The sequence below is a fragment of the Marmota marmota genome, unplaced genomic scaffold, assembly GCF_001458135.2.
Source record: "Marmota marmota marmota unplaced genomic scaffold, marMar, whole genome shotgun sequence".
Taxonomy (NCBI): Eukaryota; Metazoa; Chordata; class Mammalia; order Rodentia; family Sciuridae; genus Marmota; species Marmota marmota.
The window spans coordinates 28,071,092-28,097,910 of NW_026000019.1; the positions used below are offsets into that span (position 1 = coordinate 28,071,092).

The 26,819-nt window shown below is 42.3% G+C and overlaps 1 protein-coding gene and 1 pseudogene across 1 annotated transcript; both read left to right on the forward strand.

Annotated features, from left to right (window-relative positions):
* The first annotated feature begins 2,131 nt into the window (after window positions 1-2,131).
* On the forward strand, window positions 2,132-26,819 carry Cd84 (CD84 molecule). Its single transcript, XM_015491999.2, is given in 8 exon segments — window positions 2,132-2,283; window positions 14,593-14,934; window positions 17,046-17,297; window positions 17,885-18,004; window positions 21,936-22,033; window positions 22,556-22,618; window positions 23,182-23,217; window positions 23,220-26,819. Coding segments are annotated over 8 exon segments (987 nt in total). The 5' UTR covers window positions 2,132-2,237; the 3' UTR covers window positions 23,250-26,819.
* On the forward strand, window positions 20,266-20,365 carry LOC125618785 (annotated as a pseudogene).

Here is a 26,819-nt window from a genome sequence, read left to right on the forward strand (position 1 = left end):
GCATGCACCTGTAACCCCAGATGCTTGGGAGACTGAGGCAGGAGGGTAGCAAGTTCGAGGTCAAACTGGGCAACTTAGCTAGACCCTGTCTCAAAATTTAAAAATAAAGATGGAGGGAAGGTCGGATTGTTTTCTCCTGGTTATGAATCATATTTTCTTTCTTTTTCATCATTCTTATAAATTTTGTAATGTTCCAATAATTGGGAATGAAAGAAATAGTATATATTCAAATATAATGTTTTTGTTTTGTTTTGTTTACTTTGCTTTGCCTTATTTTCCTGGTAATGTAAGTCCTTCCCTCTGTGTGACAGTTTGAGTGAGAAGCTGGTCATTAATATTCCCCTCAGAGTTAAATTGAGTTAGATCTGCTGTTGGCCTACCTTCCTAAACTCCTTCACTGACTTTTAAATCTTGTACCAGTATATGAAACAGGAAGGAGTCGGGTTTCAGTTTTACTATTTTTTTAACTTACATTTGGTCTAAAACCTTATAATCCAATTATTATGAAATATGTGCTACTATACAGTTTGTCTCTGCTTCCCAATCCCTTCTTGGTGCCACTTTCTCAGCAAAATTCTGGAGTGGGATAGGGATTTGGGGACAAAGAATTGTTGGAAATTGAGGAACCTTTCAGATTCCAATCTGTCTCGCCAGAGCATCTGTCATCTAAGCTTCATCTAATTTATTCTTCTCTTGCAAGGTCTTTTAGAACGATGGACTCTCTTATTGGTCTGGATCCCAGCCCGGTATCTTGCCCCAAGTTTGGGAGAACACTTGGCTCTCTGCTCATCTACAAAGGGTTCATTTCTCTCTAAAGCTTAAACCTTTAAGGGTTTTTTGCATACCAAGAAAAGTATGATTTTTCATTTTTTCCATATTTTCTTCTTCTTCCCATGGATCTAAAGGATTTTATTATCCTTCTACATCATTATCAAGACAAAGACGTGGCCATGTGACTTGGGAATAAAATAAACATGACCATTTTGACAAATTCTACCTGTTTTTCAAATTTTTGCTTTATGAATGTTAATAGTATGGGGTTGGGTGCACAAAGTTCTGTGATTGTCACATATTGTAAGAAGCTTTTTATCACTGTGCAATCTCTCACCCTAGCCCCACTTTGCTATGCATTGAAGCATGTCTCTCTGCACCTTCTGTCTCTCCTCCCCGTGAGTTTCAGTCTTTACCATATAACATTTGCTGGTTTTTATCTGCATTAGTTTATTGACTTTGAGAAAAAATTACTTCCTCTCCTTTGAGCCTTAATTTCCCCAACTGCAAAACAGATGAGAGAGTCTAAAAATCCATTTCAAGTTTAAATTTTATTAAATACTTATGTTATGTCACTAAGAAGGTATGATCATAATCATAGTATTTTGTAATTATAATACATATAACATAATTATATGCAGCTGATATTACATATCACTATATAATATTCTAATGTATATTTCATAAGTTAATTATATATTAATAATTGTACATAGCACTATATAATATTCTAATATATATTTTATAAGTTAATTATATACTAATAGAAGTGTACATCTTTGATATACTAAAGAACAATTATATAAACATAATACTACACTAAGGTTATGATGTATATGTAATTCTATTTTATTTACATAACTATAATTATATAATATCAATTGACACCATTTATTAAACTGCCATCCTGTATCAAGACATTCTTCCTCTTCCCTCTACTCTACATTCTCTTGTCTAATAATGCCATTTTATTCGAAAGTCTGTCTCAGTTTGGTTGTCAGTTCCTTCAGAAAGCTTTCTCCAAATCACCCTAGCCTGAGTTAGATATTCCTGCTCTCACAGCTCCCTGTAGTTCTCCCAAGTGCAACACTTATCACACTTTATTAGAATTTCCTATGGAATTCTTGACACCTCCAAAAAAAGAGTATAAACTCTATGGAAGCAGGGCAATCCATTATTTATTGCTCTTGATATTTGCCAGCATCCAGAATAGTACCTGGCGCATATCAGGCACTCCATAAATGTTTGTTGAATAAATAATTCACTAATGCTAGGCAGCATATGCTATATCATCAGAAGACACTAGCACAGTATTACAAAGACCAATACCTCTTTAATCGGTTAACTCACACTTCCTCTCTTAAACGCAGCTATAAAAAGAAGCAAGAGGCAACTAAACTCCAGTGAAACAGACTGTGGTAGAAGAGCATCATTCTTGTCTGCAGAAGACTAGAGCCCAGAAGAAGATGGCCCAGCACCTCCTGTGGATTTCGCTCCTTTTTCTGCAAACCTGTGAGTTCTGACCCTTGTTAACCTCCCTCATTCCTACTTTGCCATAAAATTGTAGAAATTGCTCTTAAGAAAGATACTGAAGTGTCCCTTTGATCTTTTTTCAACAGAAGACCCTCTGCTTCAGTATACCTTGTACTTAAAAGAGATGCAACTGATGGGGGATGGCTTTAAGCTCAAATCTTAAAACAATTTAAGTTGTTTCTCAACTGTAGAGTTAATATTTCTGAGTTTTATCTGTGCTGTCTCCAAACATCTGAGAAAAACCCCTCTTCTGGGAAGAGACAGCATTTTGTGTAGACTCACCCACAAAACCCAATGTGTAGACTCACCCACAGAACCCAATGAAAAGACAGGTCATCCAAAACCTTGAGCAAATTAAAAGCAATTTGTTTTTTTTGGTATTAGAATGTGTTATGTGGTTTTTGAGAGAGATATGATCTGACTAATGATATTTCATTGCTCTATCAGGTTAGAATGCTGCATGATTTCTCACTATAAAAAAATTCCTCTCCATGAGCTCCTTTCATTTTAAAAGCACATTCAGGATTATTAGTCTGCTTTTTATTCTCCAAAAACTCTAAAATAAATGGGGAAAGGTGATGACCCTCCCACCATTTTTGTGCAAGTAAATTCCAAACAAAAACAGAGGTTCAGAACTTGAGTTATAAGCTCTATTTTCCTTACTTATGCCTTAAATTAATATTGGTTATTAGATTACCTACCGAACAAGTAGGTAATATTAACAAAAAAGTCCTCAGAGTGCTTTATAATTGCTCATATTATCATCCTAGATCCAAATAATTGCCTGTTCATGTAAAAATTGATTATGTTTGGAATTTCTAAGTGTACTTCTAGTATTCTTACCAGCTCTGAATGTGCACTAGCAAATGCCTAGCATTAGTGAGAACCTAGGAAACCTGGTGGGTTAGGACTTTCTGAAAAAGTAGAATCAATGCACTATGATCTCTCTGGTTTCCTTGACCAGGGTATGGCTCCTTTAATTTGAGTTTCATGGAGATTACAACCACTGAGCAGGCTGAGTATTTGCAGCTTCTGCTGATCCCCTATGCAAGTAGATGGGGAACAGAGTGGAACCTAGGGATGTCCTTATCTCTCAGAGAAGGAATAGACGGGGTGGCATTTCACTTAATTTGAAAAGTATTCTTCAATTATCATGCCTACTTATTATGTTACCCGTATTAGGACCTCTGCAACAGGTGAGATGAAAATTATTAATTTCATTATGAGTAATGAAAAAGAGGAAGAGTAAACCAAGACTCAGAAATTAAATAATTCACCTGAAGTGCCACTTCTCGAAATTGGTAAAACTAGAAATGGACATTGATTCTTGTAACTCAAGGCTATAGGCCTTTCTGCTCCATCTGATCTCCCCACTAAGTGTTCAAATCCTCATTCTTCAAAGGGCAATATAACAGGCTGCCCTAGGATACACTTTCTCTTCTCCCGAAACTGAAGTCAAAGTTGTCGAATCATCTAGTAGCAACTCACTTGCCCATTAGTTTTGATCCTCAAAAAGTTGTGCAACCTCTTGAACTTTTGTTTCAAATCCTTCAAAATGGGGAAACTATTACTAGTAGGATTATTTAGAGAATCAAAATAATAATTTACAATACTTGGTATAGAAACCAAATACAATACATGCTTAACAAATATTAGCTAATGCTATTTTTTGTTTTTTCACAGTTTTTGTTTTTTAATTGTTGTGGTGGTGACGGTGGTACCAGGGATTAAACCCAGGGGCACTTTACCTCTGAGCTACATCCCCAGCCATTTTTATATTTTATTTTGGGAAAAGTTCTCACTGAGTTGCTTAGGGCCTTGCTAAGTTGCTGAGGCTGGCTTTGAACTTGAGATCCTCCTGCTTCAGCTCCCCACCCCACACCCCACCTAAGGCATGCACCACTGCATCTGGATTGCACTGGATGTCCCATGCATTATTAGGAAGGATCTTGAATTTATTGCACCAAGATCCTGGACAGGACTCCTCTGTTTGGGATGGTCCAAGGAACATGAGCATGCAGAAAAGTAGAATGAGTTTGAGCTTAGGTGTGGGCTGTTGTTCTGAAAAAGGAACCAGGTGAGATATTCATGTCATTAGGGACTCCTTAAATAGAGAATGGTGCATATTTTATAGAATAAAGCTGCAAACATTTTCACACACCATTCACCTTGACTGAACGGATACGTTTGCCTCTTAAAGATTATTCCACAAACATTTCCATTTTCCTGAGTGCACATGTACGCCATAAAATCCCCACCCCACCCCTGCTGTCCCTAGAAGAGGTGAGCCCTCATATTTGGCATTGGGCTTAGGAGTGCACACCGGTTTTATGCACTTCCTAGAATTCAGAGCAGTCGAAGCAGCTGAGAAGATGTGGAGAGATGAAGGTAGAAATTCCCCGTTTTCCCCTGAAATCACTGACATAGGGAAAGTCTGAGTGTGTGAACCTCTGACTGCTCCCCACTGGAAAGGTTTTCTTGGAGAATCAAGACTCACAGTCTTGTGCTCTGAGCTTGACTTTCTGGTGGTCACTGTGGGAGCTCTGTGACTCTGACTGTCCCTCCACATATTAGCCACTCACCCTCATCACTTTTGCTCCCTGTGCATTCCCTCTCTGTGTTCTCTCTCACACTCTTAATCCTTCTTTTTCTCCTCCCACTTCTTACATCTACTTCCTCAACTCCTTCTCTTGCTCCTTTCTCCTATCTCCCATCAATAATAGTAATAGCAGGGGCTGGGGCTGGGGCTGGGGCTCAGTGGTAGCGCACTTGCCTGGCATGTGTGAGGCACTGGGTTCGATTCTCAACACCACATGTAAATAAATAAAATAAAGGTCCATCAACAACTAAAAAAATATTTTAAAAAAATAATAGCATAGACGACGGTTATTGTTTTGTTTAATCTACCCCCAACACCCATGAGATGGATACTATGACTATACCTATTTACAGATAAAAACATTGATACACATTAAGTCAAAGGGTCATTTAGCCAAAATGTAGAGGAAGTGGGATTTAAACCCCAGTGTCAGGGCTGGGGCTGTGGCTCAGTGGTAGAGCTAGAGCATGCGCCTAGCACATGTGACGCCCTGGGTTCAATCTTCTGCACTACATAAAAATAAGTAAAATAAAGGTATTGTGTCCAACTAAATATATTTTAAAAAATTAAAAATAAATAAACCCCAGTGTCCTTAAACTTAACCACCAAGCACTATTCTCTTGCCAAAGTGGAGTAAAATACTGGTCCCATTATGGATGGTTCTCATATTTGGGAATTTATTCCTTGAAAGACAGGATTATTCAAGTTGAAGCTGCACCTCTCTCTTCCCCTACCAAAGAGGTACTGGTGGACAAGCCCTTTGTCAGTAATAGAAATTTTGGCAGACTCTCAAGACAGAATATCTGAGGGAATAGCCATCTCTTCAGTCTCTGTTCACACACCATTATTTCAGTATAATTTAAGTTGACTTGAATTAGCTTTTTCAAAACAAACAAAAGTCCAGTGTCAACATGGCCTTGATGTCCCTGTTGGTGTAGAGTAGATCATGAAGCATTTCAGCAGAAACTTAAAAACCCAAGAAGTGAGGGGCCCACCTGTATATCTGTCCAAGGATAACTAGACCCCTGGCATCATCCCGGGGGTCAGAGACAGGATGCAGGCCTACTGAAGGGCACTAACAAGAGCCAACCTGCCACTGGCCTGAAGTCCTTGCAGGGAGAGGCCTTCAAGATAAAGACAAGACCTCAATTCTAGAAAGAGATTTGAGCAGATGACCACCATGGTCACTCATGAGGGGCTCAAACGCAGAAGCTTAATTATAGAAATGGAAATATATTGTATGTGGGGAAAATTAGACGTCAGGACATCAGCTCAGAGACATGATTCTCCAATAGAGGCTGGAAACTGTGTCCCTGTAATAACACCAGACTCCATGGAGAGGACAGAGGCTCATGGTGTCAGTCCAATATGCTCAAGCAGCCCCGGATATGAACCTGTAATCTGACAGAGCAGAGAGTGTCCAACAGTCAGTGCCAGCCATCCAAGTTCTCAAGTGTTCCTGAATCAAACCTTTCTTATCTTGGCCCTTTAGGGAGGGGTAGATCTGAAACTTTGGGGGTAATTAAATTCATTACTGAAGAACCGGGGGGAAAAAAGAGATATGAGCAATCAGTTGACAGGTCTGATATTGGGGGAACTGTATAGGTACTCATTTTCCGTTTGTTACACGTGATGCTTAAGGATGTGCTAATAGAGAGGAGCGGGGGAAAGCAATGGATGGCCATGACCCCGTCTCTGTTTTTGAGATTTTGCACTTGCATGTGTGTGTGTTGGGTTTTATTTGTTTTGAAGCAACTGATTAAAGTCAACCCAAATCTCAATAAAGATAATATAAAGGAAAAATCGCAGAGGAAAATAGGATATCATGGTAGGAGAGTAGCAGGTTCCCTTTTCTGACAACCTTGTGACTAAGGACTTTCCATCTTTCTGGAGAATGACACAAAATTTCTGCTGCCCAACCATTTTGCTTCCTCTTTGCCTCCAGTGTCTCAACTTAGTTGGACAAGTTATAACCCACTGTTGGGTTTCGGCTACCGCAAGATCATGCTGTCTCTGGTCACCATCCCAGTCCGGCAATACAAAAGGACCTTCCACCCCCATGGTAGGCAGTGAGTGGATGGAGAAGAAGGGAGGAAGTCAGCTACTGCTAAAAAAAGAACAAGAAGTGCTTATTTGAAGGATCCTGAAAACACAAGAGTTGAGGGTGTCTATTAAGCAACAGTACCATCATCCGCAGTCCACCCTTGCTGACTGTTAGACCTCCTCTGACATCTCTGCAAAACCCCAACACTTTAACATGCTTATTAATTTTATATAACAGGGCTGGGGTTGTAGCTCAGTGGTAGAGTGCTTGCCTAGCATGGGTAAGGCACCACGTAAAGATAGATAAATAAATAAAATAAAGGCATTGTGTCCACCTACAACTAATATTATTTCTTTTAATTTTAGGGGCTGGGGATATAGCTCAGTTGGTAGAGTGCTTGCCTAGCATGCACAAGGTCCTGGGTTCAATCCCCAGCACCACACACACACACACACACACACACACACTATATAACAAACACAGGGCATGCCAGGCACTGTTCTAAGAAGTATGCCAAAATTAATTCATTGAACTGTAACACTTCTATAATGTCAGTGTTACTATAATCTGCATTTTAAATCTGGGTAAACTGAGGCACAGGGAGGTTACTAACTGTACCTAAGGATGATGGCTAGTACCCGACAAAGCCAAGATTCAAACCCAGGCAGTTGAGTTCTCAGTGACTCTCGGTCCTGTGCTTCATTCAGGAGCAGGTAGAGGACTCTCCTGAAGGCAAGACTCCCCTTGGAGTGTCTAGGTTCTTCTCCATTAGTAGACATGCCTGAGAGCACTCTCCTGTCAGCTAATCTCTGTAATCCCTCAAAGTAGCAGGACAGCTCCATTTTATTTCACTAACCAATACCACCCACATCCCACGTGGGGGTGGGAATGGGGTTCCCCCCTGGTGGAATGAGCTGGATGAGAAATAAAAGCTAAGAAAAATAGAACAACAACAAAAAAAAACACAGAACACAGAGAGTAGTTTGGGGGCAGGACGGGCAAGCTGACCAGACCGATCGCCACTAACACAAAGGAGCCTGCACCCGCTTCTTTATATTGGAAGACATCAAAGAAATTCCACGGAAAGTTCTTCACCAAAACAGGTTAAAGGTGGGGGCAGGTAGGCTGCTCAGTTCCTAACGGGTTATGGCCATCTCCAGTGCTACTGTGAGGGACCTTTCCAGCAGAGCAGAGGGGAAGGTCACGTGCATTGGGCAGTCTGTCGCTGTGGGAGAGCCACGGGAAGTTCCCAGTGCCAGAACTGTCCCCTGCCTGGCTGCCATGCCGAGAGAAGGTCCTCCTGCATTTCACAGATGGCTTCCCGCATATCAACGAGGACCCTGAGACTGAATTAAGTGACTTTCACGGACATTTGGCTAGTAGATAGTAGATCCATGACTAGAAGGTGTTTCTTGATCCCTACTTCAAGACACTTCTACTAACTTGGCTGTGGGTCTCCATTCTGCAGATCTGCATCAAAAAAAATTATTGGGATGATATTGATATTGCAGATTGAATCCAGAGGCACTCTACCACTGAGCTAATCTCTGTAATCTCTCAAAGTAGCAGGACAGCTCTGTTTTATTTCACTAACCAATACCGCCACATCCCACGCGGGGGTGGGAATGGGGTTCCCCTCGGTGGAACCTCATAATTTTCTCAAAATAACACTTCCAGGTTCAACACAACAGCTCTATGAGACAGAGATTATTATATTCTCAGCCTTTTTATTTTTTATTTTGAGACAGGGTCTCACTAAGTTGTTACTTAGTTGTCAAAATGCTTGGCCTCCAACTTGTGATCCTCCTACCTTAGCCTCCCAAGTAGCTGGGATTACAGGTATGTGCCACTGCACCCAGCTATACAAGTTGTCTTTACAAACAGTATAGAATATTGGAGTAGAAAGAAATCAAAGTTGGCTCCTTCTTGTTAATCAGTTTAAACCTTGATCTTTCACACCAAAACTCAGAGGCCAATGAAAAGTTTTCTTGCCCTCAATTCTTTTCAAATTGCTAGATAATGGTAATTAGGTCAGTGGTAAGAAAAAAAATATGTATTCATTGTTTATTATTCATTTTTTCATGAACATTTGATAACCATCCACTAGTTTCTGGGGAAACATTCTTGGTAATTACATTGTGGTAGGGTTGTGTATCGGCAGGTTGTATTGGGGAACTGAGGATCAATGAATCTCAATCATTTTCTCAAGATAACACTTCCAGGTTCAAATATGCCTGTATTCAAAATGTGTCCCCCTAAATTTTATGCTTCCTAGCCAGTCTCACCTTGGTCTCCTCACTCTTCGTGGACAGTCTCACGTCCTGCATTACAAGAGATGAAGGTCATCAAGAAGAGCTGTCTAGGACTTCAGCCTTACTCTTCCCAAATGACCTTCCTTTCCTTTGATCCCTCCCTATCTGTAAATGATTTCCAAACCACTTGAGGGTCATAGGATGATACATAACAAAGCTGAAAGTAGAATGCCTTAAGCAAGAAGGAAGTTTATTTCTTGCTCGTGTAAAATGGACAGAGCTGGCGGTTCACAGTGGGTGGACCAGTTCGACTAGTTCACAAAGTCATCAGGGACCCAGATTTCTTTCAGTCTTTTGCTCCACCATCCTCAGTCCTTGGTTTTCTCCTTGTGATCCATAACATCTGTCTGCGATCCCACTGTCATGATATTTCAGCCTGAAGAAGCAAAGAAGAGATGAAGAAAGCAAATTCTCCTCTTCCTACAGACATGGGAGGCACAGGCCACACTTGACTATCATTCTGTTGGCCTGAACTTGGTGACATAACCCCATTCAGACAGCAGGGAAATGTAGTCCTTTTTCTGGGTGGCCATTCGCCCTTCCAAAAATTAAGGACTCTATCACTGAGATGTGGGAGAGAACAAATAGTGGGGGTAAAGCTAGCGGATCTGGCCACAGTGCTCCCCCACCCCAACAATACTTCAAGCCCAGTCTCTCCTTATCATCCATCCACTGACTGCTTACTTAGCTGGTCCACTATCATTCTCCAATCCAATATTTCTAACACCAGACTTGTCTATCTCCTTTGACTTCTTCCCACCGTAAAATTCCCAGTATAAACTAGTTTTCCACGACAAATTTTCCAGGCACAAAGTAGAGAAATTCAAAATTCATTGTGGAACAACTGAGTTCCATTAGATGCCTCCTTATTTCTTGCCTTGCGTTTTGCTATCTCTCAAACCCAGCCCTTCCTTTCTATCCCATTATCAGTCCCTGGTTCATGACCAGATAGCTCTAATAGTCAGCTAAAGGGTCTCTCTAGCCGGGCTTCTCTATTTTTGTTTTCCTTGCATCATTACTATATTATGATGACCTTAAAACATTATTCTAATCTTTATCCTCAAAAAACTTTAATAGTTTCCTCTGCCTCTAAGATGGACCTCAGACTCAAGGCTGTGCCTAATTTGTCTCTCCAGCCTTACCTCTCTCTGCTGCGTTATGCAAATCTCTACTCAGTCAACTGACATCAAAAGTTCTGCTTCTAAAATTTTATTCTGAAGCTGTGAACCTGAGATTCCCTTCCTTTCTCTTCCATCTAATAAAATTCTATTTTCCCTTGTCAAGTTCTACTGCCTCTAGAAGTTTCTTTAACCAGTAAGGCTCAACATGACCTCTCCCCTTGAATTCCTACTGAAAGTACCTGTCTATTCTCTTTGTTTGAATTCATCACTTGCCATCTTATAGTGTTAATGACAGTTACAAACATGACTGTTATAAACATAACATGTGTCTTATTTGCCTAACAAGATATTAAACTCCAAAGAACCTGTCTTTGTCATAGATTAGCATCTTACATTTTATGTTAATTCCTCAAGACATTTTTGTGAGTGGGAGCAATACTAGGAATGGAACCCAGGGCCTTGCCCATGCTGGGTAACTGCTCTCCCACTGAGCTACCTCCCTACTCCTCTCTCAAGACATTACTGTGCCACAGGTTCTCTCTGAAATTGAGTTTTGCTAAGATGCCTCCCAATAATCATGTAATATTTGAATTCCTTTAGCACCTAGAAAAAGAAATATTGAAATTGATTGATATGGAGATTCTCTTTTAAAACCTGAAGTATTTTAAGAGCAAAATGAAGTCTACCAAGAGTATCTAAAAACTGGGTGACACATGCCTGTAATCCCAGGAATTTGGGGAAGTGAAACAGGAAATTCACAAATTCAAAGCCAGCTTGGGCAATTTAGCAAGAGTCTATTTCAAAATAAAAAGGGTTGGGGATTATTTCAGGGGTGGAGCATCCCTGAATATAATCCCCAGTACAAAAAAGAAAAAAGAATACCTAAAAACCACCCCTCCTTTACTTGAATTATTCCTTAAAAATTTCTTTTAAAGGAGACAGCCATGGTGGTGCATGCCTGTAATACCAGCAACTCAGGAGGCTGAGGCAGGAGGATCACAAGTTGGAGGCCACTCTTAGCAACTTAGTGAGACTTATCTCAAAATAAAAACTAGAAAGGACTGGGGATGTAGCTCAGTGATATAGTGCTTCTAGGTTAAAAAAAAAAGAAGAAGACTTTAAAAGGGCTCCTATGTCCTTGGCATCACCAAGGATGCCATAGGGATGGCCTATGGAAGCTGTAAAGGGCATATACAATTGATCCTTACCAATCCCTCAAATAACTAATGCCAGTTTTGCCTTGATGGTTAACAAAGCATGTCATCATTGGCTGCTAAGCAGATAGTGGCCAATATAGTTATTACTTTCACACTGGCTAACGAAATACACTCAGAAATGTTTTGTCACTTTATTAGGGTCACCCGGTTCATAAATAGAAGTACTGGCACCTACATCTTCTGCCTTCCTGTCTTTCCACTACATGGTTTTTCAGCTACTTAGAGCACAATTGGGAACGTTTAAAGGTGGCAGAACCTTTATCCTATGACTGTGGATGCTTTGCCTTTTCTCACCAAGCAGGGAGTTGGCATCAACAACACCAGAAGCACAAAGAGTAGCAGGACTTCCTCCGGCTTGGTCTCCCCTCCACCCCCGCTGCCTGATTGCCCTTTGATAACCCAGCATCACTTCCTGAATGACTTGCTATGGAGAGCAGGCGCACTCTTCAAACTGTACCACCCACCCATCACTTGTGGCTTCCCAACTGCCCTAATACCAAGAAGCTCTCAGTCTTAGCAAAGTGCCTCCCCAGGGCTAGGGTTTAAGAACCCACAAGAACTACAAGTCTCAGGTCTTGTTCACTTCATTTGACCTAACTCAAATCCAGAGTGGAATGACGGTTAGACACTTGGGCCTAATTTTTATAAAACCTTGAGATATGGAAGATGCAGGAGCAAGATTGGCTCTGAAATTCATGGGACCTAAGGCAAAGTGAAAACATGGGGCCCTTTGGAATCGCTGCGATGAACCAAGTTCAGGGTCCTTCTAGGCTCAGCTGCACAGATCCCATGCCAATAACTGGGACATCCAAGAATTCAGGCTGGGACACTCAAGTGCCCCACTACCAGACCTCATCAGCCCAGTAGAACAGTTTACCTGGAGAGACTTCAGGTTCAAAGATTTTGGCAAAATATGACTGCAATTTACCGAAGGCAGCATTAACCGAAATTTCTGTCCCCTCAATGATTTGTTCCTATTGCTGTTTCTGTTTGGCACTCACCATTGTATTTTTTCGTTATTAGTCTTTGAGCTTCAAGCCCCTTAGGGCTGCAGTGATAGTCTGTTTAGCCCTGTGTTTCTAACTCAGCATCTGGCACATGGTTTAGCACTTAATAAATCTTTGAAAATAAATGTCTTTACTCCCCCCCACATTTGTCTCCTCTCCCATCTCAGGGCCTGGTAACATCTCCTCTGGGCTTAGCCTGCTTGTTCCAACTAACACAGCAGACCTTGCCTGGGATATTTCTCCTTAGGGAGGATCCCCCTTGATGTGAAAGGACAGAGGTTTCTATGAGCAGCCCTGGGGCTTTTGCAGTACTTACTGAGCTGAAGACAAGGGTAACTAACCATAGTGACTTTGCACCAACAGGTTAAGAAAGCCCTTTATTTCTGTGACACTCCCAAGTGACTTGTATTCTCAATAGCCCTTATTCTTGCCCTCTCTATGCCAAGACCTATATGAATTTTAGGGTCAGCGTGAACCTGCACATGGGGGAAACACATCCTGGCCTTCGAAACTTACATATAAGAAGTACACATCAGAACAGCCCAAATAGCTGTTTGGGATTGACACCCTTTCTAGTTGGGCTGTGCCTGTCCAATCAGTTTGGAAGTAATTTGAGGGCTTGGGGGTATAGCTCGGGGAAAGTACACTTGTCTAGCATGCACCAGGCCTTGCACCACAAAAATAAATGATTCCCAGCACCACAAAAAAAAATTTTTAAAAACAACCTCAGAGAATAACATCATAATAAAAGGTGAGAAAATAATACCTTGTAATTATATTGCCTCTAATTTTACAGTTACGTATCCAATCAATTTATCTTCACAAGGTGATGGAGGAAAGAAGAAAAGGAAATTAAATTTTTCACTTTTCCCACATTACATTTAAGGGTAGATACCCTTCGGCTTTTACTAGGAAATGTTCCCTGGTTTCCCAAGATAGATCAAGCCCCTTACTCTTCTCCTTCAAAGCATATCATTGCATATTTTTTATCTGTCTCTTTGTGTGGTTATCTGATCAACATTGGTAAGTGAAGCAGGCACCGTATCTCTTCTCACTCACCATTCTATACCCAGCTCCTTGTATCATGCTTAAGGAGTAAATGCCCAAAAAACATTTGTATCATAAATCAAATTAATAAGTATCTGCCAAAGTGTCTGAAACAAAACTGACCCCTGAATAAAGACATGCATTCATTCATAAAAGGATGAATGAAGAAGTGATCTTTGCTTACTTCACAAGCTGGTCCAAGAAAGTCTAAACAACACATGAATGAGTTCTGGTGTCAAACTCATTCCACAATTATTTTCTAAGCAACCCCCTTATGCGTCAGGTATTCTTCTAGAGAATGAGGATATAGAAGTGAACCAAAAAGACGCCCCAAGAAAAATCATCAACTAGGGGAATAATTTCTCCAGAGCCTCTGAAGCACTCTCCAGAGCCTCTGTCACAGAAATAAAGGGCTTTCTTAACCAGATGGTGCAAAGTCACTATGGTTACCCTTATCTTCTGCCTATATCTTCCATGAAGAGAAGCAAAACACGTAACCTGGTTTTTTACAAATACCACAGTAAAAGAAAAAGCAGTGACCCAAGAGACCATCAGCCCAGATATTCTAGATCTTGTCCCAAGCTCTTCCACTACTTGGCAATATGATCTTGAGAAAGAAGTACACTTGGTATCTTGGACCTCAGGGAGGTTTGTGATCTTCATCTCTCAAATTGCCTTCTAACTTTCAGAAAGTGTACACAAGGTAAATATGTTTCAATAAAACAGATCTCTACAAATTCACTGAAAAACTAAATTTTAAGTGAGACTCCTTTAGAAAATATAGTTGTCATAACATTAAATATACTACAATAAAGTGCTAAAGATATTGTCAAGAAACGGGTTGAGCTGTATCCGCGGAAGCTCCTCAGATTATAGGCTGAGAAGACAAGGAACTGGATGGTGCCCAGAGTCAGATGTTACAGTTTTCTGTTTGTCCTCAGGGATGAAAGCAGCTGGAAATGATGCAGCCTTGATTGTGGTGAATGGAATTCTGGGGGAGTCGGCTACTTTTCCCTTAAATATTCAAGAATCAGAGCAACTCTCCAGCATTGCGTGGACTTCTAAAACATCTGTTGCTTTTATGACACCAGGAGACCCAGGAACAGCACCCACAGTTGTCACGACCCACATAAATTATTATGAACGAATAGAAGTCACAGATCAGAACTACAACCTGATCATTAATGATCTGAGGATGGAAGATGCAGGAGTCTACCTAGCAGACATCAACACAAAGAACTTTCCCTACACCACCACCAAACGCTACCACCTTCAGGTCTACCGTGAGTTGTGGGAAGAAGGAGGGCTGGGTTCCAACTTTCATTTTGTTGTCTAAAGGACACCTGGTTGGACCTTGTGGTGCACTCCTGTCATCCCAGCTACTCTGGAGGCTGAGGCAGGAGGATCCCAAGTTCAAAGCCAGCCTAGGCAAGTTAGACCCAGTCTCAAAATAAAAAGGACTGGGGATGGAGCTCAGTGGTAGAGCACTTGCTCGGCATGTGCAAAGTCCTGGGTTCAATTTCCAGTACTGTAAGTCATTGTCATCACAGCCATCACATGTAACTTCATGTAAACAAACACTACCACAAGCAAAATAGTTAAATGTGCCATCCCAGGATTCTCTTGTGCTTCATGGACAACCTATGACCTCCCTCTTTCTGTTCCTAAACTACTAACCCCTGGAGAGGGCTAATTTGCTCATATCTATAACCATGTTAGTCCACAGATGTTATGTAGATGGACTCCTGCAATGTGAATATATCCTTCTGAGACTTGTTTTTCATTTGGCATAATTTCTTTGAGATTTACCCAAACTATTGAATGTATCAATCCCATGGAGCAAGCACAGTAGTTCATTTAACCCTTCACCTGCCAAAGGACATTTTAATTGTTTTCACCTTGGGGTTATTCTAAATAAGGCTGTTTATAAGATTTATAACATTTGGGTACAAGTGTCTTTAGGAGATAAATTTTCACTTCTGTGGAATAAATGCCTAAGAATGAAATTAGATGTGAAGTCCATTTTCAGTTTTAAAAGAAACTGCCAAACTATTTTACATTTTAGGTACATCCCCTGGGAATGTATAAGGGGTCCAATTGCTCGGCATCCTCACCAGCCTTTGGTGGTAGCATTATTTTTTTAATTTTGGCCATTCTAATGGGTGTGTAGTGATATCTCATTTCATTTCATTTGAATTTCTCTAGTAGCTAATGATATTTTTTTTAATTTTTTAATAGTTTTCTCCACATTTTTATTGGTGCCTTATAGTTGTACATAATGATGAGATTTATTATTACATATTCATACATGCATACAATTTTCAAAGTTCTTTTTAAAGGTAAAATATCAGAACTACTTATTATCGTCATTGTAACTGGCATGATGTGTCACACACTATTATCCAAAATATGGTCTCTAGCCTGGCAATATCACCTGGAAGTTTTTTGAAGATGCAGATTCTCAGGTCTCACTTCCAACGTTTGGTGGTAGAGTCCAGGAATCTCACACTTTGTCTGGATTTTTCCTATGTGGCTAAAGTTTAAGAAGCACTGCTCTAGACTCACCTTGTCCAATATGGTAGCCACCAGGCACATGTGTCTCTTGAGCAGCTGAAATGTAATGAGTCCAAATTGAGATGGCAGTAAGTGTAAAATACACATCAGATTTTGAAGTGTTGGCACCAAGAGCAGAGTATAAAAAATCTCATTAATAATTTTCACATTGGTTACAAGTGAAAGTGATATATTGGATAGTAGCTTAGATAAAATGTATTACTAAAATTAATGTTACCTGTTTATTTTTACTATTTTAATGTGGATATTAAAAACTTAAAATTATCCATCACCTACCAAGGAAAATTCTAGTTGTCCTTAAATATATGTGCATATAAAAATATATGTATATTTAAATGTATACAATATATTAACATATATATTTTTGTACTGGGGTTAAGCCTATGGGTGTTCTACACTGAGCTATATCCCAACCTTTTTTTATTTTGATACAGCGTCTCACTAAGTTTCTCAGGTTGCCCTTGAACTTGTAATCTTCCTGCCTCAGCCTCCCAACTCTTGGGATTACAGGGATGGTAGGCACGTGCCACAGCCATACTTTTTCTTTAAGAATTTTTTTTTAATATTTATTTTTTAGTTTTAGTTGGACACAATACCTTTATTTTGTTTATTTTTATGTGGTGCTGAGGATCAAACCCAGAGCCACGCATGTGTTAGGCAGGCGCTCTACCGCTGAGCCACGACCCCAGCCCTCAGCCATAATTTAATTTTTAATAATACTATATTTAACAGTCATCTTGAAAATTTAACCATTGGTTCCCCTAAGCTGGTATAAACCAGCTCCTGCTCACCATGAGTTCACGTATTTTCCCCCTCACAGGTCGGCTTGAGAAACCAAAAATTACACAGAGTTTCATGGCATCTGTGAATAGCACGTGTAATGTCACACTGACATGTTCTGTGGAGAAAGAAGAAAAGAATGTGACATACAGCTGGAGCCCTCTGGGAGAAGAGGGCAGTGTCCTTCAAATCTTCCAGACCCCTCAGGACCGAGAGCTGACGTACACGTGCACCGCCTGGAACCCCGTCAGCAACAGTTCTGACTCCATCTCTGCCCAGCAGCTCTGTGCAGGTAACCAGCTCTGTCTCTGTTCCTGATGGATCTCAGAAATCACTCCGAAGATCTTCAAGGTCTGCACTTGGTCTCACCCCTAGGGGAATGGGCCTCCTTTAGGCTGAACCTGGTCTCTAGGAACATCTCTTCCCAGGAAGCCTGCTGAGAAATTGGCCAAAGCCTTTTTCAAGATGCTAAGCATTCAGGGTGTTCTGAGGCAAACCTGGGCATCTCTGATTCAATTCCTGATTTTTAATAGTAGAAGGTATGGTATGGAGCTTTAGCACTCCTTGGGGGGCATCCAATTTTTTTCTTTCTTCTTTTTTTTCCTTTTTGCATTTCTGGGGATTGAACCCAAAGGGGCTCTCCCACTGAGCTACATCCCCAGCCCTTTTTGTTCTTTATTTTGAGATAGGGCCTCTCTCTATTGCTCAGGCTGGCCTCAAACTTGTGATCAGGAGGATCAACCTCCTGAATTGCTGGGGTGACAGGTGTGCACCACCATGCCCAGCTGAGGACACCCAGTTTTGATAGTGGCCCTGAATGTGGACAAGGCTCGTGCTTATTTCCTGAGAGCCCAGACTCACTGAAGCATCCATTTCCAGACGCTGCAACCGGCTCCCGTCCTCGCCACTCCGGGATGCTGAGTGGGCTGGCTGTGCTCTTTCTGCTGGTTCTCATCCTGCCTTCAGTGTTTCTCCTCCGTCTGTGCAAGAGAAGGCAAGGTAGGATTCTCCCAGACGGTGAAATGTGAAGATGGACCTTCTTCCCTCCAGGAACTGAAGTCATTTACCCAAGGTGGAGTGGAGAGTATCAGGAGCGGGCTCTTCTTCTGCCCAGAGGAGTCCAAGCCATCTTAAAATCTTAACATCTCAAATAATTAACAAATAATAAAACACAGACACTGAGAAATATATTTACAGAGAGCGAAGCTCCTGATAGATCTAGTCCACGTGGGTTCTTGAACTAAACAAAGAGAAAATGGCTTAGGTGGTTTATTTCAGGGGGTACATCAAAGGCAGGGATAAGGTTTCAAGGGCGGAGTCCTGCTTCATGATGTCTTGCAGTCAGCAGGTTGATTGACATTTTGCAAGTCACACCCATCTCGGGTGCTGAGTGGGCCCACATCAGAGCAGGAAAGATATTCACACTGTCCCTGAGCAATTGATCAGAGAAAATGTCCACTGGCCATTCCCAGACACCAGATGTCTCTATCCACGAGGTTTCCATGCACAGTGACCCACATACAACCCATGAACGGCTCGTGACAGGAAAGGCCCATTTTTCTAACCTTCCTACAATCCCCACCCCACCACCTCACCACCTCCCAGGATGATGGCCCTGGGGACTGTAGGATGTTACCCTGAGCAGTCCTCAGAATCTGTTCTCGGGATCACCAGTATCTGGTGAGTCCAGGACTTGGGTTTGAGTTCAGCATTGCCAGTAACCAGTCATGCTTCGTTGTAATAGTGTGTTCACTTGGGACTCAATGTCCTCACTGGTGAAATGTCTGAACCACAGAGCCTCCGGGGTCCCTTCCAATATCATCGTATTTTGATAATGACCTTTGGAGAGTCTATGAGGGACATGTACTAATTGGTAAGAAAGAAGAAAGGAAAGAAGAAAGGAAAGAAAGAGGGAGAGAGGGAGGGAGAAAGGAAACCTGATTTTAAGTCCCTAAGAGGGTTTACACTGCCCCATTCCCCTTAACCCCAGGTCCATCTAAGATCTTCGTTTCTCACCAATCACAATAAACAATATGGAACCTCTGTTTCCATTTCTAACTCTCCCTTGTTTCTGCTTCCTCAGGTTCTTACTTGACACCCTTCACTAGGAACTCCCAGCCCTATGTTTCCTGAATAACAACTGGGAGGGAGGGAAGTTCACAACATAGTGATTAAGACTAAGTATCTGTTGTGCAGTCAGTCTGAGGGTGAAGTCCCAACTTGATCACATATCAGCTACCAGTTATTTTATCATCGTAAGCTTCAGTTTTCTCAACTGTAAAATATTCATCATCATCATAATAATACAGCTTGCTGCATATGCTTATTAAGTGGAGTATATGAAATGCTTGGCCCGGTACATAGTAAATACTCAGTAAATGTCAGCTACTCTCTTTCTAATTGATGGGTATTGACAGTGTGGGTACAGAGGAGGCATTTTACAGAGGAAGGGAGTTTTTGACAGGCATCATAACTTAAATACCCTCCTAAAGGGGAGAAATCACAAGCCGCTCAGGTTGTAGGTGATCTGCAAGGTCCCTCAAGAGATATCTGTCTTCGATCCCTCACAACCTCTTGGGGAAAGAGAGGGGCTATTTTTCACATTTACAAATGAGATAAGAGACAGCACTCAGTCTGGGTCCCTCACTAAGTCCGGGGCAGGAGCTGAGACAGGACCAAACTCTGAAATGTTGGAGCTGTGATACTGCTCTCAGCTCAGACCCATTACTGTGGATATGCTGGTGCCCTGGAATAGGAGGAACCCAAAATCTGGCATGCACATGTAAGCATGCATGTGAGCGCTCTCTCTCTCTCTCTCTCTCTGTCTTATTGAGTAACAGCATGCCTTTATTTTATTTATTTATTTTTATGTGGTGCTAAGGATCCAACCCAGTGCCTCACACGTGCTAGGCAAGTGCTCTGCCACCAAGCTACAGCCCCAGCCCTCTTTTCAACTTGGTTCTAAAATATTCTGTTCGTAATGAAGAAAAGGAGTACACTGGGATGTATACCCTTCTAGCTCATAAATTACTAAAAATAGGTACTTATTTCTCCTGAGTTTGATTCCCTGGGAACCTCGCACATAGAAGGAGCTTAGTAAATGTTTCTTAATTCTGTGAATCAGTCAAGCAAGGAACCAAGGTTTGTGGAGCATCTACTATGTGCATAACGTTGAGGTGGCTACAGTAAGGTATGTACCAGAAAAATGCAACACAATGTACAACCAGAGAGAATCAATGTTGTTAAAAAACTAGGGCCCTGTGCTCGCTTCGGCAGCACATATACTAAAATTGGAAAAGAACATAAGCATGGCCCCTGCACAAGGATGACACACAAATTCGTGAAGCGTTCCATATTTTTAAGAGAGGTAAATAGAGAGCCTACATCCTGGGAACAAATCTTTACTCCTCACACTTCAGATAGAGCCCTAATATCCAGAGTATACAGAGAACTCAAAAAATTAAACAATAAGATAACAAATAACCCAATCAACAAATGGGCCAAGGACCTGAACAGACACTTCTCAGAGGAGGACATACAGTCAATCAACAAGTACATGAAAAAATGCTCACCATCTCTAGCAGTCAGAGAAATGCAAATCAAAACCACCCTAAATACCATCCCACTCCAGTAAGATTGGCAGCCATTATGAAGTCAAACAACAACAAGTACTGGCGAGGATGTGGGGGGAAAGCGTACACTTGTACATTGCTGGTGGGACTGCAAATTGGTGCGGCCAATTTGGAAAGCAGTATGGAGATTCCTGGGAAAGCTGGGAATGGAACCACCATTTGACCCAGCTATTGCCCTTCTCGGACTATTCCCGGAAGACCTTAAAAGAGCGTACTATAGGGATACTGCTACATCGATGTTCATAGCAGCACAATTCATAATAGATAGACTGTGGAACCAACCTAGATGCCCTTCAATAGATGAATGGATAAAAAAAATGTGGCATTTATACACCATGGAGTATTACTCAGCACTAAAAAATGACAAAATCATAGAATTTGCAGGGAAATGGATGGCATTAGAGCAGATTATGCTAAGTGAAGCTAGCCAATCCCTAAAAAACAAATGCCAAATGTCTTCTTTGATATAAGGAGAGCAACTAAGAACAGAGCAGGGAGGAAGAGCATGAGAAGAAGATTAACATTAAACAGGGATGAGAGGTGGGAGGGAAAGGGAGAGAGAAGGGAAATTGCATGGAAATGGAAGGAGATCCTCATTGTTATACAAAATTACATATAAGAGGATGTGAGGGGAAAGGGAAAAAACAAGGGAGAGAAATGAATGACAGCAGATGGGGTAGAGAGAGAAGGTGGGAGGGGAGGGGATGGGGGATAGTAGAGGATAGGAAAGGCAGCAGAATACAACAGTCACTAGTATGGCAATATGTAAATCAATGGATGTGTAACTGATGTGATTCTGCAATCTGTATACGGGGAAAAATGGGAGTTCATAACTCACTTGAATCAAATGTATGAAATATGATATGTCAAGAGCTTTGTAATGTTTTGAACAACCAATAATAAAAAAAAAACAACAACAACAAAGGCCCTGAAATGAAAAGTCAGCTAGCCATGCAAGGACATCCCTGCTAATTACAAGAGACACTAAGGAAAATTCTGGGTGGAAGAGCTACCTTTGACTGCTCACACAGGGAGTGAAAAGATCCTCTTTAGCCTACCATGTACTCTAGAGTAGAAGAGAGACCCCACTGAGCTCTGGGTGAGAAGCCTCCCATTCCACATATCATTTTTGGAAAAGGAAAGAGCCCATCCCAAGATCCAAGAATCCATCTCAATAGGATGAAGCCATTTGACCTCGTATGGCTTTATTTCTTCATAATAAAAGAGAACATAGGACTAGATGATCTTTAAAAGCTCATCCACCACTCAGACTGTGGTTCTGTTTATTTGTGACCCAGGTGCTGTCTCAAAGGAAACAATATACACGAGCATCACCATTTCAAGAGACGCTCAACCAGCAGAGGCCAGAATCTATGATGAAATCCCTCAGTCCAAGGTGAGCTGCTGATGCTGTCAGGAAATTCCACCTCCACCTCCAGGACAGAGGCCACCGTTGCCCTTGGCTTCTGTTGCCCAGAAAGCAGTCTGGAGGGTCCAACCAGGAAACACCAGGTCAGGGAAAAGATAGCATGAATTCCTCTGTGAGGACAGGGATGTGGTCCACTGTCACCTCCTGGCAGCCTCCATGGTTTGAGGTCATGAGCATCTGCATGCAGGCCTGGCTCTGAGTTAGATGAGAGCCGGTGGAAAACAAAGACCCGGACTAAGCAAGACTCAGTCTGTCTGAACCGTGCACATCCCTCCTCTTGGCTCCTCCTCCCCTCCCAGTTGCAGACAACACTCCCCTCACCCCACCCGATCCACTGGTCCTCTCCAAAGTTGGATGGAACCAGATCTGAGGCCAGGAGAAGAGACTACCTAGTAAACGTGGGACCGGAGGAGGGGGATGGGTGAGGCAGAATTAGGAAGGGAGATTCACAGAAGGCTCACGGAGGGGACTATGGATGTTGTTTTCCAGGGTACTCCCTTCAGAGAAGAGCCGGTGAACACAATTTATTCCACCGTGCAGTACTGTGAGAAGGTAAATCCTTTTCGGTTTTTGATTACTGCTTTCCTCTTGGTGGCAGTCATTTTGGTGATCCCCGTCCATCAGTAGGTAATTGAAAACCCAAGACTTTGCAAGCCCGTGGGAAGGTTGTTGACAGCATTCTAAATGACTAGATCAAGAGAGACACCAGTAATGAAAAGCCTGCAGTGGCTTTCCCTGTGTACAGCTGAAAGTAGAATTATTGGGATACAGAAAGAACTTGGGCCCAACTAGGAACAAAGAATGCAGCTAGCTGGAGCCCTGGATGTTATCTCAAGCCTAGAGTCAAAATCAATGCCAATTTCCCCCATTCCCTCCTACTGCGCTTTTCTGAGCAAAGAAATTCCCAGGGGGTCCCAGATGGGGTGGTTGGAGAAGAGGAAAATAACTTGGCAAAGACAAGGCCCTGCTACCCCAGATTTCTGCAGCACTAGGGAAATGTAAGACACCCCACCTCCTGTGCCATTTGCTGAATTCTCCTGGGTACCACATGGGACTGGAGCTCCCCAGGCACACCTTTCAGTTAACATATACTCACGTTTTCCTCTCGTGCACAGGTGGAGAAAACCGGCACACAGGACAATAGACCTCCCAGGAGACTTCAGCCTATGAAATTGTGATCTAGCTGGCAGATGGCATTCTCCCTGGGAAACTGAGTTGCAGTCACCCATTGGGGCAAGTGCCCTGGATCTAGACCTTCTCTGTACAGCTCTTACTGGGAGATTGCAAATCACCACATCCCAACATGTAAGCCAAGCAGGAAACCTCCTGTTGCTGAGCATGGCTGGTACCAACAGACAAATGGTTACTTGCCCTTTCTGACTGGCTCCCATTTGGATGAATGACAGAGCAGTTTCCCAATCTCCTTCACATCATGGCACGTGCAGAAAATAATGTTTTCTTATGGCACTCTGTGGTTAAACAATCAAAGTTGCTCCTGCACGTGGCTGGAAGATTCTCTTGACTAGAGGTAATAGACCTGTCCAGCAGCTGTGAGAAGAAGGGAATCAATATTTTGCACACCCGTAACATGCCATACACACCAGCAAGAATGCTCTGCTCACACTCTGTGTATGCAAGGAACACTGGTACACGGCCCTCACCAGTTCCTAAATCATCTTGAGCAAATTAGGAAAAGATACTCTTTCCTTGGGACAGAGGGAGCCCCTCACTCCAGTGCATGGCATGGTACCAGCCCCCACTCGCTCCTTTGCTTGGGGACCTACGTGCAGGGCACAAGCTGTCAGAGTTTGGGCTGTTAGTCATGAAGACACGCTCTCCAAATGGAGTGTTAGAAATACTCCTTCGGTAGAAACTAGAATGTTGGAGCACTATTCTTTGGGCTCTATTTCAAAAGTCTTACGGGACTTTCTTTCTGGCCAAGTTTTCCTTCGGTGTCCCTCTGAGCAGTGTCAGCAGGAAGATGACACACCCAGTACCTCTGCTCTCCAACAGAAATTAATCAGCTATGTTTTTTTGCCTTTTGGGGAAATGGGTGTAAACCAGCCATTCCAACAAGAAACCTTGAAGGAAGCACAGTCGTTCACTAGAGGAAACTTGGGAGTAATGGTGCAGGTTATGAAACTGGATCTCACCCAGTTCCTTATTCTCAGCTCAGAGGGGCAGGAGGTTCAAGTTGAGGTTGAGAGCCTTGCTCCAGAATCCCCACAAACAGATGGCCAGCTGGCTAGCCATAAGGAGGAGTCACCCCCAGCTCAGCTGGACAGTCATGTGATCATAACCTAACTGTCTAAATCTCCCGCAGCAAAAAAAATGCGCTGCATTTAGGTAGAATGAGGTTTTCCATCCCAGTGAATGAATCCATAGAACTTTCTAGCACCGGCTACCATTCTTAGGATGGAGAGGCCCAAAGACGAGCATGATGTCTTGCCTGTGTCCCAGCTGAAGAGAGAAATTCAACACAGACACTACAGTCAAGTCCTAAACTGCAGCTGCAAGCAGTGACATGAACTAGAACAGTCAGAAGAGCTAGAGGAGGAGGCGAGGCTGAAGCTGGGCCACAGAGAGAGGCAGAGGGAAGGTGGGAATCAGGCAGATAACTGGGTCTGTGGGGTGTAGTTGGGGCTTCACAGAGTCTCACAGTCCCTTGCCTATTCAAAAATGGAGTGCCTCAACCAGAATGCATGCCGCTACCCCTGTCCACGTACATATCCTCCAATGCCCACCTCAAATGGCACCTGTTCTGTGAAGTGTCTCCTGGTATCATCAGCTGAAACTAATCACGACTCATTTTATTCTGACTCATAGCCTACATAATTATTTGGTCTCCTCACTACAGGATACACTACTTAAGGATAAGACCCATGTCTTTTATTCATTGCTTTATTTTTCTCTGTATCCACCACCACCCAACATAATGACTTATACCCTGTGTGCAAGCTGTAAATGCTGTTGGAGAGAACTGAAGTGACCAGCCTGCCAGAACAGAAAAGGTACATGTTGGAAGTAGGGATAGATCAATGCCAATAAGCATAGTGTGTCAGGAGCCGCTCTGGACAGGAGCTATGTATGTGGCCAACCAGCCAGGGGCTGTGTGTGTGAGCTGTGAGCATCCTGAGCGCACAAAGCAGACTAGACTGAGATGCTGCTCTGTGTGGGCTGTGCACGTTTGTGTCCCTTTCGCTTGCTCTGCCTTTGATCCCCACCCAGCACTTAAGATGGGCGTGGCCTTCCAAGATGTCAATCAACCTGCTGACAGCAAGACATCAGGAAGCTAGACTCAACCCCCTGAAACCTGACCCCTTGCCTCATTTGAATGGCTTTTCCCCAATAAAACCGGGTTTGAGTCGTGCTCTTTCCCTTTCTTGCCTGCCTTGCCTCTGTTGTGGGAGCTGAGTCGGAGTGGCCGCCACGTAACCCAAAGGAAAAAAGTATTTCCCTGTCTGTGCGTCATTATTTCGTGTCAGCCCAGTTCTCCTGGAGTGACCCTGACCAGTTTAGTCTTGTGTCGTGACAATAGTGGAACTAAATTATGGCAAGCATTAAACATTAGGATGCAGTTATAAGCTATTGCCTTTGTGTAAGGGCATTGGAGGAAAACTTTCGGAGTTAGACAGCTAAGAGGTCAGCTGAAACACTGAAGGAGACAGTGCTCTGGGGAAGGGCATGAAAGAAAAAAATTAGGTAACTTGGTTATAAAGGAGGAAGAAGCTGATAAGCAAAGGTGAGTTTCCCCTCGCTCTATAGGGAGATTGAGGGATCATTTCTGAACACCCTTATTTTGGAATCTGCTTCTTCTGCTTCCAGTGTGCTTATTAAGTCAAATTCCTAGTGTCTTGGTGTGAGGAAAGAAAGAAAGGGAGGGAGGGAAGGAGGGAGGGATAAAGAGTAATTGCAAGCAAGAGTTAGTTAGATATTCCAAAAAAAGCAAACCTGGGATGGATCCAGTGCACAGGAATTTTTAAGGTAGCCTTTGAGCTCATAACCATTCTTTCCTATGAATATTATGATTTATGAAAATGTAACTCTCTCCACAGAACTCAGTCCTCAAATTATGCTGTAAAATGAGTGTGATTTTTTTCCCAGATAGGGTCTCACTCAATTGCCTTAGGCTGATTTTGAACTTGTGATCCTCATGTCTCAGCCTCCTAAATGAAATAAATGTGATCTTATTTCCCCTTCATGGATTTCCAGAAGAGCTACAATGTGACCAACATGTCTATAAAATTACAATATCGTTTCAAGGGAACAGGAATTTACCAGCAGACCGAAATGTGCCAGTTTTTTGAAAATACCATCAAAATTGAAATCTTGGGGCAGCGCTCTCTAGTGGAAAGTACTGGTAAAGCAGGACGGTCCCTCTGCCTGCAAACACTGACTGGGCCTCTGATGTTACATCTCACGCTTCCCAGAAGAAAATGAAGCTGGTTTAAAATATTATTTTTTAAAAGAAGTCAACAGAACACTCTAAACTACACTATCCAAAAGAGAAGAGCTTCAGTAGGCCACCTTGGAAATTGTGTAAGTAGGAAGGAGCCCAACTGGGTTGGGCTGTGTCAAGAGAAAGCAGGTCTTAGGTTCCACCTTAAGAGAAGAAATTGCTGGATTGTATTTTCTTTCAGATCAATTCCTTTTCTTCTATTTGACTTTCCCCTGAATTTCCCCTGATTTGTATAATTTTCTCAAGAAAACTAGTGACTGTATCCAGTGTGTAAAATAAAGTTTGGAAAACAAA